General features: G+C 34.3%; 1 protein-coding gene across 5 annotated transcripts in view; it reads left to right on the top strand.

Moving 5' to 3' along the window:
- The window catches only part of CNTLN (centlein), a 361905-nt gene that overhangs the window by 222909 nt on the left and 125554 nt on the right, over positions 1-13442 (top strand). For all 5 annotated transcript variants that reach the window (XM_060102081.1, XM_060102083.1, XM_060102084.1 and 2 more), the window contains exon 14: positions 11598-11689. In XM_060102081.1, the coding sequence (XP_059958064.1) occupies positions 11598-11689 (92 nt within the window). The remainder of the gene's footprint in view (positions 1-11597; positions 11690-13442) is intronic.

Genomic DNA, 13442 nt, shown 5'->3' with positions numbered 1-13442 from the left:
ATATTCATTTTTACTATTCATTGACAAAGTTTTACTAGGTGTGTTTGTCCAAAGTTTTATAGGTAATATAGAGTTATTGATAATATAGAGGTAGTTACTATCAATAATTCATTTATATTTTTATATGACATTACATTTTTCTGGAAGTCATTTAGTTCTCACCTGGAATCACAATCTTAGAGCTAGAAGGAAACTTGGAGATCTGCAAATCTGAAACCTGCCTGACCCCTAGCCTGAGAGTGTTGAGTAAAAGGGGATGTATCTATTTCAATTGCAAGATTATTCCTTTGTTAAAATAAAGATTACTATATTTACAATATGACTTCAGTCCATCCTCGGATACCTCATTAAAAAAATAAATAAGGTTGATATGATAGAATTTCTTCTTATTTAACCTTGCTACAGCTTAATTGTTACCACTGTGCTTTTTAGGTGTTGACAATTTATACTTAATAATTCAATTAATAATTTATACTTAATAATTTGTATGTAATATTTATTTAAATTTTTATGATAATCACTCATCTGGAAGTTGTCCCAATTACTTTGTTGTTCCAGTTGCTCTTATTTAGTTTACTAGTGAACTTGTCAAGGCCAGTATTTGAATCCTTCTATTTTACACCATTGATTTATATCATATTTTATGCTTACTCCTTCATTGAGTTCTTTTTTTTTTCCATAGATCAAGGCAATGATCATTAATGACTACTAAGACCATTGGGTGAAAAGCTGATGGGGCCTTTTTTTTTATTATTCTTTTTTCTTTTTACCTTTTGACTCCCTTCACCCATTTCTTTTATCATATCTGGCCACTACCAATCTATTCTCTGTACTTCTGAGCTTTTTTATTTGTTTCTTCGTTTGTTTAGATTCCACATATGACAGGCATCATATGGTATTTGTTTTTCTCTCTCTGACTTATTTATCATAATGTCTGTGAGGCCCATCCGTGTGGTCACAAATGGCAAGATGGCATTCTTTTTTATGGCTGAATAATATCCATTGTGTGTATGTATATATGTATCACAATTTCTTTATCCTATCATCCATCAATGGACACCTAGGTTATTTCCATCTTGGCTACTGTAAATAATGCTGCAGTGATCATTAGGGTGCATATATCTTTTCACGTTAGTGTTTTCATTTTCTTTAGATAAATACCCCGAAATTGCTGATCATATGGTAGTTCTATTTTTATCTTTTTGAGGAACCTCCATATTGTTTTACAAAGTGGATGCACCCATTTACATTCCCACCGATAGTGCACAAGGGTTCTATTTTCTCTGCATTCTCACCAAGATTTGTTACTTCTTGTCTTTTTGACAACAGCCATTCTAAAAGGTATGAGATGATATCTCAGTGTGGTTTTGATTTGCAGTTCCCTCATGATTAATGATGTTGAGCATCTTTTCACATATCTGTTAGCCATCTGTACAGGCATATCTAGGAGATTCTGCGGAGTTTTTTTCCAGACCACCACAATAAAGTGAATATTGCTATAAAGTGAGTCATGTGATTTTTTTGGTTTCCCAGGGCACATAAAAATTATATTTACACTATATTGTAGTTTGTTAAGTGTGCAATAGCATTATGTCTAAAAAATGAATGTACCTACCTTAATTAAAAAATACTTTATTGCTAAAAAATGCTAACCATCATCTGAGTTTTCAGTGGGTCATATAGTCTTTTTTTGCTGGAGGAGGGTTTGAAATATTAGGAGAATTACCAAAATGTGACACAGAGACACAAAATGACCAAATGCCGTTGGAAATGGCACCAATAGACTTGGTTGACAGAGGGTTGCCACGAACATTCAATTAGTAGAAGAACACAATATCTTCAAAGAACAGTAAAGCAAAGCACAATAAAACAAGTTACGCCTGTATGTCTTCTTTGGGAAAATGTCCATTTAGATCTTCTGCCCACTTTTAAATTGAATTGTTTGGTTTTTTGTTATTGCATTATATGAGTTTTTACAATACATTTGGATATTGGCCCATTATCAGATATATGATTTGCAAATAGTTTCTCCCATTCAGTAGGTTGCTTTTCTATTTTGTTGATGGTCTCCTTTGCTGTGCAGAAGATGTTTAGTATGATGTAGTCCAACTTACTCATTTTTACTATTGTTGCCTTTGCTTTTGGTGTCAGATTCAAAAAATCATCCCCAAGATCTAGGTCAAGGAGCTTACTGCCTGTTTTCTTCTAGGAATTTTAGGGTTTCAGATCTTATGTTCAAGCCTTTAATACATTTTGAGTGAATTTTTGTATATGGTATAAGATAGTAGTCCAGTTTCATTCTTTGCTTGTGGCTGTCCAGTTTTCCCAATACCATTTAATGAAGAGACTGTCCTTTCCCTACTGTATATTCTTGCCTCCTTTGTTGTAAATTAATTGACCATATAAGCTTGTTTTTATATCTGGGCTCTATTCTGTTCCATTGATGTATGTGCCTATTTTATGTCAGTACCATACTGTTTTAATTATTAGCTTTGTAATATAGTTTGAAATCAGGGCGTACGTGATGCCTCCAACTTTTCTTCTTTCTCACATTGCTTTGACTATTTGGGGTATTTTGTGGTTCCATCAGATTTTAGGGTTATTTGAATTTGTTTTTTCTTTTGAAAAATGCCATTGGAATTTTAATAAAGATTGCATTGAATCTGTAGTTTGCTTTGGGTTGTATAGACATTTTAACAATATTGGTTCTTTCAATCAATGAGCATGAAATATCTTTCCATTTATTTTTGTCTTCTTCAGTTTCTTTCATTAATGTCTTTTAGTTTTCAATACACGGGTCTTTCACCTCCTTGGTTAAATTTATTCCTAGGGATTGTTTTATTAATTTTTCTCTGATAGTTCATTGTTAGTATAAAGAAATAGAACAGCTTTTTGTATACTGATTTTGTATCCTGCAAATTTACTGAATTTATTTGTTAGTTCTTAGAGTTATTAGCAGTTCTAACAGTTTTTGATGGAGTCATTAGGGTTTTCTATATCATGTCATCTGCAAATAGTGACAGTTTTAGTTCTTCCTTTCCAGTTGGATGCCTTTTATTTATTTTTCTTGCCTAAGTGACTGGCTAGGACTTCCAATACTATGTTGAATAAAAGTGGTGAGAATGGGCATTTTATCTTGTTCCTGATCTTAGAGGAAAAGCTTCCAGCTTTTCACCATTGAGTATGATATTAGCTGTGGGCTTGTCATATATGGCCCTCATTATGTAGAGATAGATTCCCTCTGTACCCAATTTGTTGAGGGTTTTAACCATGAAAGGATGTTGAATATAGTCAAAAGATATTCCTACATCTGTTGAGATGATCATATGATTTTTATCCTTCTTTTTGTAATGTGGTGTATCGCATTGACTGATTTACAGATGTTAACCCATCCTTGCATCGCTGGAATAAATCCCACTTGATCTTAGTGTATGGTCCTTGTAGTGTATTGTTGAATTTTGTTTACTGATTTTTTTGAGGACATTATATCTATATTCATCAAGGATATTGGCCTATAATTTTCTTTTCTTGTGGTGTACTTTTCTGGTATTGGTATCAGGATAATACTGGCCTTGTGAATTGAGCTTGGAAGAGCTCTCTCCTCTTACATATTTTGGAAGAGTTTGAGAAGAATCGGTATTAATTCTTCTTAAAATATTTGGCAGAATTCATTAATGAAGCCGTCTGGATCTGATTTTTGTTTGCTGGGAGGTTTTTGATTACTGATTCAATCTCCTTATCATTTATAAATCTATTCAGAGCTGGTTCTTTAAAAAGATAAATAATATTGACAAGCCTTTAGCTATACTTACCAAGAAAAAAAGAGAGAGAACTCAAATAAAATAAAAAAAAAAAAAACAGGAGTTGTTGTACCTGATACCACAGAAATACAAAGAATCATAAGAAAATATTTTTAACAAATATATTCCAACAAATTCCACAACCTAGAAGAAATGGATAAATTCCTAGAAACATACCACCCACCAAGACTGAATCATGATGGAATAGAAAATCTGAACAGAACAATTACTGTATGTCTGTCTGTTTCTCCCATTAGGTCTCTTAATATTTTCTTTCTGTATTTAGGTGCTCCTATGTTGGGTGCATGAATATTTACAAATGTTACATCCTTTTGTTGGACTGACTTCTTCATCGTTATATAATACCCATCTTTGTCTCTTCTGACAGTCTTGTCTTAAAGCCTATTTTGTCTGATGTAAGTGTAGCTACTCCAGCTTTCTTCCGGTCTCCATTTGCATGGAATATCTTTTTCAATCCTTTTGTGTTCAGTCTGTGTGTGTCTTTAAATCTAAAGTGCGTCTTTTGTAGTCAGTATAAAGATCGGTCTTGTTTTTTTATTCATCCAGCTACTCTGTGCCTTTTGTTTGGAGAGTTTAGTGCATTTACAGGTAAAATAATTGTTGACAGGTATGTATATATTGCTTTTTTGTTCATTGTTTACTGGCTGTTTTTGTAGTTCCACCTGCTTCCTTTATCCTTCTCCTACTCTCTTCCCTTTTGTTTTGATGACTTTCTTTAGTGGTATAAATATACTTATGTTCCTGTCTGTTTATCTTTTTTTTTTTGCATTACGCGGGCCTCTCACTGTTGTGGCATCTCCCGTTGCGGAGCACAGGCTCTGGACGCGCAGGCTCAGCGGCCATGGCTCACGGGCCTAGCCGCTCTGCAGCATGTGGGATCCTCCCAGACCGGGGCACGAACCCGTGTCCCCTGCATCGGCAGGCGGACTCTCAACCACTGCGCCACCAGGGAAGCCCCCTGTCTGTTTATCTTTTGTGTGTTTATTGTAGGTTTTTGCTTTGTGGTTACTAGGAGACTTACATGTAACATCTTATAACTGTCTGACATAAATTGACAGAAACTTAACTTTTAAAAAAAATTTTATTTTATATTGGAATATAGTTGATTTACAATGTTGTGTTAGTTTCAGGTGTACAGCAAAGTGATTCAGTTATGCATATCCATATATCCATTTTTTTCCAGATTCTTTTGCCATATAGGTTATTACATATTATTGAGTAGAGTTCCTTGTGCTATAATACTAGGTCCTTGTAATCAACAAGGTAATCATCTGTTTTATATATAGTACTGTGTAAATGTTAATCCCAAACTCCTAATTTATCACCCCCCACCTTTTCCCTTTGGTAACCATAAGTTTGTTTTTGAAGTCTGTGACTCTGTTTCTGTTTTGTAAATAAGTTCATTAGTATGATTTTTTTACATTCCACATATAAGTAATATGATATTTGTCTTTCTCTGTCTGACTTACTTTACTTAATATGATAATCTCTAGGTCCATCCATGTTGCTGCAAATGGCATTACTTCATTCTTTTTTTATGGTCGAGTAATATTCCACTGTATTTATGTACCACATCTTCTTTGTCCATTCCTCTGTCGATGGACATTTAGCTTGCTTCCATGTCTTGGCTATTGTACATAGGCTGCAGTGAACATTGGGGTGCATGTTCTTTTTTTTTCTGGTTTATCCCACTTTAAATAATATTAAGATTAATTAGGAACTTCAGGTGGTTTCAGCCTAATCCCTCTATTATTAAATTCCCAATCAATGTTTCTTTTACTGGTTTTAGCATCCATTGGTTATTGTTACCAAAATTCATTATTTCATTTGGGGTTGCAACACAGCAGTTTTCTGATTTTAACATTTTTTGTGCAGTTTTTATCTGGAATTCTATGAAGAAGAATATGGATAACTATTTGGTTATCCTGAAATACAGTTTGTACAGGAAAGACAAGAAAAATCCTTGATTATTCCTCTTTACCAATTTTCATTTGGTGACCTAGCATCCTCCAAAGGTGATCAATGAGTTGGTGGCTTTTGTTAGTGTTAGAAACTCAGAACTTCTGTTGATATATTTAAAGTTTCTTTTATCCACTGAAGGCATTATTCTTTTTGATATTCAGATTGTTCCATCTTAGGTCAGTGGGAGCCTTCATAGTATATTTTGTTTTGTGTATTTTTATTTATTCTAGATTATTCTTTTTGTAAAGTTTTTATTGGAGTATGGTTGATTTACAATGTTGTGTTTCAGGTGTACAGCAAAGTGAATCATTTATACATATACATATATCCACTCTTTTTTAGATTCTTTTCCCATATAGGCCATTACAGTGTATTGAGTAGACTTCCCTATGCTATACAGTAGGTGCTTACTAGTTATCTACTTAATATATAGTAGCGTGTATATGTCAATTCCAATCTCCCAATTTATCCTTCCCCCACCTTTCCCCCCAGAACCATAAGATTGTTTTCTACATATGTGACTCTATTTCTGTTTTGTAAGTAAGTCCATTTGTATCTTTTTTTTTAGATTCCACATATAAGTGATATCATATGTTATTTGTCTTTCTCTGTCTGACTTACTTCACAAAGTATGACGGTCTCCAGGTCCACCCATGTTGCTGCAAATGGCGTTATTTTGTTCTTTTTATGGCTGAGTAATATTCCGTTGTATATATGTACCACATCTTCTTTATCCACTCCTCTGTTGATGGACATTTAGGTTGCTTCTGTGTCCTGGCTATTGTTAATAGTGCTGCAGTGAACATTGGGGTGCATGTATCTTTTCGAATTATGGTTTTCTCTGGATATATGCTCAGGAGTGGGATTGCTGGATCATATAGTAGTTCTACTTTTGATTTTTTAAGGAACCTCCATACTGTTCTCCATAGTGGTTGTACCAATTTGCATTTCCACCAACAGTGTAGGAGAGTTCCCTTTTCTCCACACCCTCTCCAGCATTTATTGTTTGTAGACTTTTTGATGATGGTCATTCTGATCAGTGTGAGGTGATAACCTCATTGTAGTTTTGATTTGCATTTCTCTAATAATTAGTGATGTTGAGCATCTTTTCATGTGCTTTTTTGGCCATGTGTATGTTTTCTTTGGAGAAGTGTCTATTTAGGTCTTCTGCCCATTTTTGGATTGGGTTGTTTGTTTTTTTGATTGTGAGTTGCATGATCTGTTTTTATATTTTAGAGATTAATCCCTTGCTGGTTGCTTCATCTGCAAATATTTTCTCCCATTCTGTGGGTTGTCTTTTCATTTTGTTTATGGTTTCCTTGGCTGAGAAAAAGCTTTTAAGTTTAATTATGTCCCATTTGTTTATTTCTGGTTTTATTTTCATTACTCTAGGAGGTAGATCCGAAAAGATATTGCTGTGATTTATGTAACAGTGTGTTCTGCCTATGTTTTCCTCAAAGAGTTTTAAGTATTCAGTCTTAAATTTAAGTCTTTAATCCATTTTGAGTTTATTTTTGTGTATTATGATGTTAGAGAATGTCCTAATTTCATTCTTTTACATGTAGCTGTACAGTTTTCCCAGCACCACTTAGTGAAGAGACTGTTTTTTCTCCATTGTATATTCTTGCCTCCTTTGTTGTAGATTACTTGACAATAGGTGCATGGGTTTATTTCTGGGCTTTCTATTCGGTTCCATTGATCTATGTTTCTGTTTTTGTGCCAGTACCATACTGTTTAGATGGCTGTAGCTTTGTAGTATAGTCTGAGGTCAGGGAGCTTGATTCCTCTAGCTCTGTTTTTCTTTCTCAGGATGGCTTTGGCTATCTGGGGTCTTTTGTGTTTCCATACAAATTGTGAAATTTTTTGTTCTAGTTCTATGAAAAGTGCCATTGATAATTTGATAGGGATGGCATTGAATCTGTAGATTGCCTTGGGTAGTATAGTCATTTTGATGATGTTGATTCTTCCAATCCAAGAACATGGTATATCTTTACATCTCTTTGTGTCATCTTTGATTTCTTTCATCAGTGTTTCATAGTTTTCTGAGTACAAGTCTTTTGCCTTCTTAGGTAATTTTATTCCTAGGTATTTTATTCTTTTTGATGTGATGGTAAAAGGGATTGTTTCTTTAATTCTTCTCTCTGATCTTTCATTATTAGTGTATAGAAATGCAAGAGATTTCTGTGTATTAATTTTGCACCCTGCAACTTTTGTTGGTGTCTCCAACAACATTTTTATATACAGCTTGTGTTAAGTAGAAGTGAAATATAAAGGAAAATAGATTTATGGAGAACCTTGTGCAAAGAGGCTTGTTACGAATAACAGAAGATAATCCTCTCACCTCTATCACTCATGAAATTCCAAGGACTTTAGAAGCTTTGTGTGGGGAGCCAGAGAAAAAGACCAAATATATATTTCTTACTGTATATTATGGCAAGTACCCTTGAAAGTAATATATTCACTTTTCCTAAAAGTGAAGGAAAAATAGTAATATTGATGCCAAAAACTCGGCCTCTGTGCCCTGGTGCCCAGTTGAATCTCAGAGACAGAGTTTTGGGTGAAGTAAAAAGAATAGCTCTATTGCTTTGCCAGCCAAAGGGGGACACAGTGGGCTCCTGCCCTTGAAAACCATGTGTCCCAGCCTGGAAGGATTTGGTGAGGAGTTTTATAACAATAGTTCAGGGGTGAGTTTGCCGATAAGATTGGGGTGTGTGCAGGGCCTGCACTCCTTTAATCTGGTCTCAGGCCATCTCTTGATGAGCTTCTATGGTTCCTTTAATCTGGCCTCATCTGGTCTTCTCTGGAAGGAAGAATGCTAACATCTTCCATTTGTTGGGGGTTTTAGTTCTGTAAAGAGCTTAAAGATACTGTTGTGTGTATCCCTTGAGGTGAAACCAGGACCCTGTCACAAGGCTGCAGTATTGTTTCTTGGCTGCTCCTCCCTTGTCTCTGCATCCCCTCCCTTCTGTGATTAGCAACTGTTTGAATCTGCCCTTTGGGACTCAGGGAAGGTCATGGAGGCTGGAGTCTGTTCTCTACAAACAAGGAACGGGGGACACAGAAAGGCTTTCATACCCAGGAGCCTCCACAGGGTCCTGCTCGGTTTCAGTATTTTTTAGGAAATTGCCAATACACAAGATACCTATTCTCCTTTCTTTATATCCCAAGTTGATACAATCACAAACAGACCTTTAAGATAGTGTAGGAAGTATCATATTAAGAAGAGTAAAAATATAATTGTAGGGGAGGAATAAGAATTTTCCTTCTACCCTTCTGAGTTCTTAGCTTAAACCCCTATAATAAAAGACAGATTAGCAAGAGAAAACCAGAAATTTATTAATGTTTATACCTCATGATATACACATAGAAGAAACCCAGGGAAGAGTGAGTACTCAAAGAGGTGGCTTTAGAATTCAGGATTACATACTTTCTTAATAGGGAGAGAGGAGGAGGGATATAGGCCTCTTAGGGGAGAGTAAATGGTTTTAGAAGAGATGAATGGGCCCATAGAAGACTAGCTGAGAGGAATGATAGTTTGTAATAAAGCTTGTCTGGGTATAGTGTGGACTTCTAGTTTCCTCCCCTGTGATAAGAGTTAATCTTCTCTGGTTGATAAAACTTTAGGGGAGTGGGTAATAACACTCAAGTTCCTTCTGGAGGGTCTTCTGGCAGATAAGGGGAGTTCAGAGAAAGCCTCTCCCTGCATTTGCAGCTTTTGAAGTTCCTACTGCTGAAAACAATCAGTATACCAAAGTGGCATATATTAGGCTGGCAAATTCTGCAATCCCTTATAATGATAACAGATTTTTAATAATAATTTGTTAAAATAGCTAAAAGAGAATCTAAAAGAAGGAGAAAAAGTTGCAGAGGAACTTACATTAATTTATAATGTAATCCAGGAGAATTAAGGGGACCAAAAAAACATAGGCGATAGAGAACAATGTTTAAAACAACTATGAGTAAGCAAAGTTAAAAGTTAAAAAGAAAAAGTGGGGAGGGAAGAAACTCCTGAGAAAGAATATAAATCAGAACGAATTTATATAGTGATAAATGTGAAGCATTTAAATCCACAGTTTTTAAAATAAATTTCCAGTAAGGTGGAGCGTATTCTCACACATCCACCAAAGGACAAAAACAGAACTGTATATTTCTAACTAGGTCCTCTTGGTTCACTTCCCAAATCCTGAGATCCTTGAAGGGGAAGGGAATCAAGGGGCAGAGAGTTGGGTCTTTGTTCCTCTCCATGGCCTGGGCCTAGCTGCCATGTATTCTTTATAAAACCTGTGAAGGTGAGAAACAAAGTTTTCAACAGAAAACCACAAGTGAACATGGTCTTCCAGTCCACCAGGGAATTTTGCACACACCTAGGAGCACAAAAGCAGCAATCAAATTCATTTTTAAATCAGTCTTCAACATTTATATTGTTGGAGTTATCTAGCTACCTTTAACACTCTACAGTATTTGAATATAGAACTATTTTCTTATTTTTAAGTGTAAATATTTTACTTAGAACTATAGCAGATATTTAAATGACTAGAACAGATGAATTGTATTTGCATATTATTTCTATATTGCTGAAAGAGCTTTGTAAATGAATTCAGCACCATGGTGTTAAGGGACTAGAAAAAGAAACTCGGGAACCAACAGATTATCATCAAGATAAAGGTACATATTCCCCAGGTGGCAAATTCTACCTATTCTAGCTTTTATTATCCTTAGGATAGTGTTCTATTTATTTCAGGAGTACAGAAGTTTTAATTGGATATGTCATGTTTCAAAGACAAAAGAAATGCCTAATTCACTCTAACAAACTTGTTAGTCACTGTTTATACCAAGAGGATTTCTACTCTACAGAGAATAATATTGTTTTCTTTTTTCTTTGTTGATAAATCAAAGTTTCATACTGACCTACAGCAGCCAAGCATACTTTAAAGCAAAATCATCTCAGACTAACACAGATATGTATCCTTTTAGCTTTATTCATTCTTTTTGCCCCCTTTTTTGATTCTTTGAAAAATGTGTATTTCAAAAATAATTCAATAAGAAAATATTAATTTGTCACTGTAATTTATCTTCTAAGAAAAAATATTTATAGGTTTTAATGTATTTCAGTTCTAATAATATTAACTGAAGTTTTATGATTTTTTTTCCTTTAATGTTGTTATGTTGCTTATGCAGTTTTGCTTGTTCGAAGGGGTTTTATTAGTCAAATGCCTGGGCAGTGTAGGAATGATTTGTAGGAACAACTTTACGCATTACCTGGGTTTCTATTTGTTATAAAGTCAGTTTTTCTGGAAATGTGATTTTTATGCTTTACTCTGCCCAGTGCATGATCTTTTACTTTAAAGAAAGGTGGTGGTAGGGGGTGTTACAGTTTCAGTCTACCCTAATTCTGTTACTGTTTGCTTTGTTCAGCAATCACTCTGATCCTCCTGGCAGGGAACAAGATCCAGAGAACAAAACTAGTAGTGACTGTGTAGATAAAAAGGCAGTGAATTCTGCTTTTAAGGCAAAGGGGAATGGTCTACAAAAGAATGAAAATGGGAATAAAAGTACAGCATTGTTAACCTGCAGATCTGTTATACCTTTGAAAATCTTACGCTGCAAAAAAAGAAAGGGACACTACAAAGATACATAATTGTGTGACTGAAAATCTTGAAAAAGGTCACCATTCAGTTACTGGCCAAATACTTGACAATAAAATAGACTACGTTATTCATAGTTGAGAAACCATACACCCCTTTATCTTAAAATGACAGGACAGTGTTTCAGCAGTATATGAGGTACCATAATATATTATTTATTCTCTGCCAGACGAACTCTTTAGATACGGTGAAGATGATGGGGTCAAGAAGAGTACTCCAGAGAAGAATTGGAAAGAAATGTCGGAGCAGACATTGCAGAAGGTAGTCTAATCTTTACGATATTGAGCTGAGCAAGTTAAATCTGAATTTTAACATAAAGGATTATATTTTAAAACGAGGCCTCATGAACTTAAACTTTGTGTGAATCCTTAATTTAAATTCATAATTCAAAATCATTGGCTTACAGAAACGGGATTAAAAAAATCAGTGTTAGTGAAGTAAATGTGGAAACACTTATGCTTGTGTTGACATAGGTTTAAAATATTTTCAAAGATAAAAAGAATGATAACAATAGAAAGTATAAAAATTTACTCTCTATGTGTTTATTAGGTATAACTTAACTATTTTACTTTCTCTGTTACATTTCAAAACACATACAGATGTACAATATTTGAACTAACGAAAAAAGCATAGTTTTAGCTTTATGCAGTAAAATGGTAATATGTTTATAATTTTAATTTTAAACTTGAAAATTATACATGTCTCGTCTCGTTTTAGATAAAAATTTATGCCCATATGATTTGGTGTAGCTCTCCCTGTTTTAATAGAACCACTCTGTATAAACCCTATACTCGCTTTACAACATGGCTATCTTTAATAGTAAAATGTTGTTTAAAAATCTTAACATTTATCTTTACAATTTTGTACTTAATTTACATTTTTGTATATAAATAACATTGTCATCAATTTCAGTTAAGTGGACTTGGTTTTATTTTAATACTTTTTGCTATTGTTATAAAGGAAATATTCTTAGAAAAAACTGGAAGTGTACAGATATATAGACAAAAATATTAATGTAGCTACTTACATTTTGTATGTCTGTGAATTGATTCGTAGGAAATCTAGTGTTATACAGCAGATGATGTGATTCCTTATACTCCTAACACTTTCCATATGCTCAGGTAACAGGCCATCATCTCATTATTACTGAATGACACATATCAGTTTTATATTATAACATAAAGAACAAGAAATGCTCATGTTCATTTATCTTAAGATAAAATAAGTAATTGAAATAATGTATGTACTACCAGCTAGAACGTGATACAGTTTATAGCAATTTATCTTTTTTGTTTCAGAACAATATTCTTTTTTGCCAGGTTTTGTATAATTTTAATTTCTGTGGGTATGTTGTACTACACGACTACTTACTGTGTTAGGGTAGAAACCTAAAGAAGTTTATTATTTCATTCCAACTGTCATAAATGATGTGGAGGAGGAATTTTTCCTCTATTCTTTTAGGTTCTCAGATGAGATATCCCCGGTAATAAAAAGACAGATTAACAGGAAAAAACAAACAGAAGTTTAACAACAGGCATACCTTCTGTATACATAGGAGGTGCCCAGGAAAACTGAGTAACACCCTGAAATGGTCCAAGCCGTCACCTTATACACCTTCCTCAGCTAAAGACAAGAAAAGATGTCGGGGCTGGGCAGTCAGTTACTACTCAAGTTTTCAGAGCCTCTCCTGTGTCTGCTGTTTCTTAAAAACCAGCTCAAGATAAGACATATGTCAAAGTGACATTTTGGGGTGGCAAAATTCTGCTCCCCTTTATTGACTACTACCATAGTAGATCCAGAAAGCCATTTTAAGCCTTAAAAGCCAACAGAAATTGTTTTCATTGGACCGTGTGTCAAATTAGTGTGCTAATTTGTCACTGTTTTTTTAAATATTAACCTAATGCTATTGTATGAGTCATGATTTAACCCCTTTAGTTGAGTTCCCTTATTTTAGAAGGATATATATGAAATTCATTCAAAATGGGTTTAAAAGACAGTAAAAACATGAAAACAA

The sequence above is a fragment of the Mesoplodon densirostris genome, chromosome 6 (genome assembly GCF_025265405.1).
Source record: "Mesoplodon densirostris isolate mMesDen1 chromosome 6, mMesDen1 primary haplotype, whole genome shotgun sequence".
NCBI classification, from domain to species: domain Eukaryota; kingdom Metazoa; phylum Chordata; class Mammalia; order Artiodactyla; family Ziphiidae; genus Mesoplodon; species Mesoplodon densirostris.
This window is presented reverse-complemented; position numbering and strand designations above follow the sequence as displayed.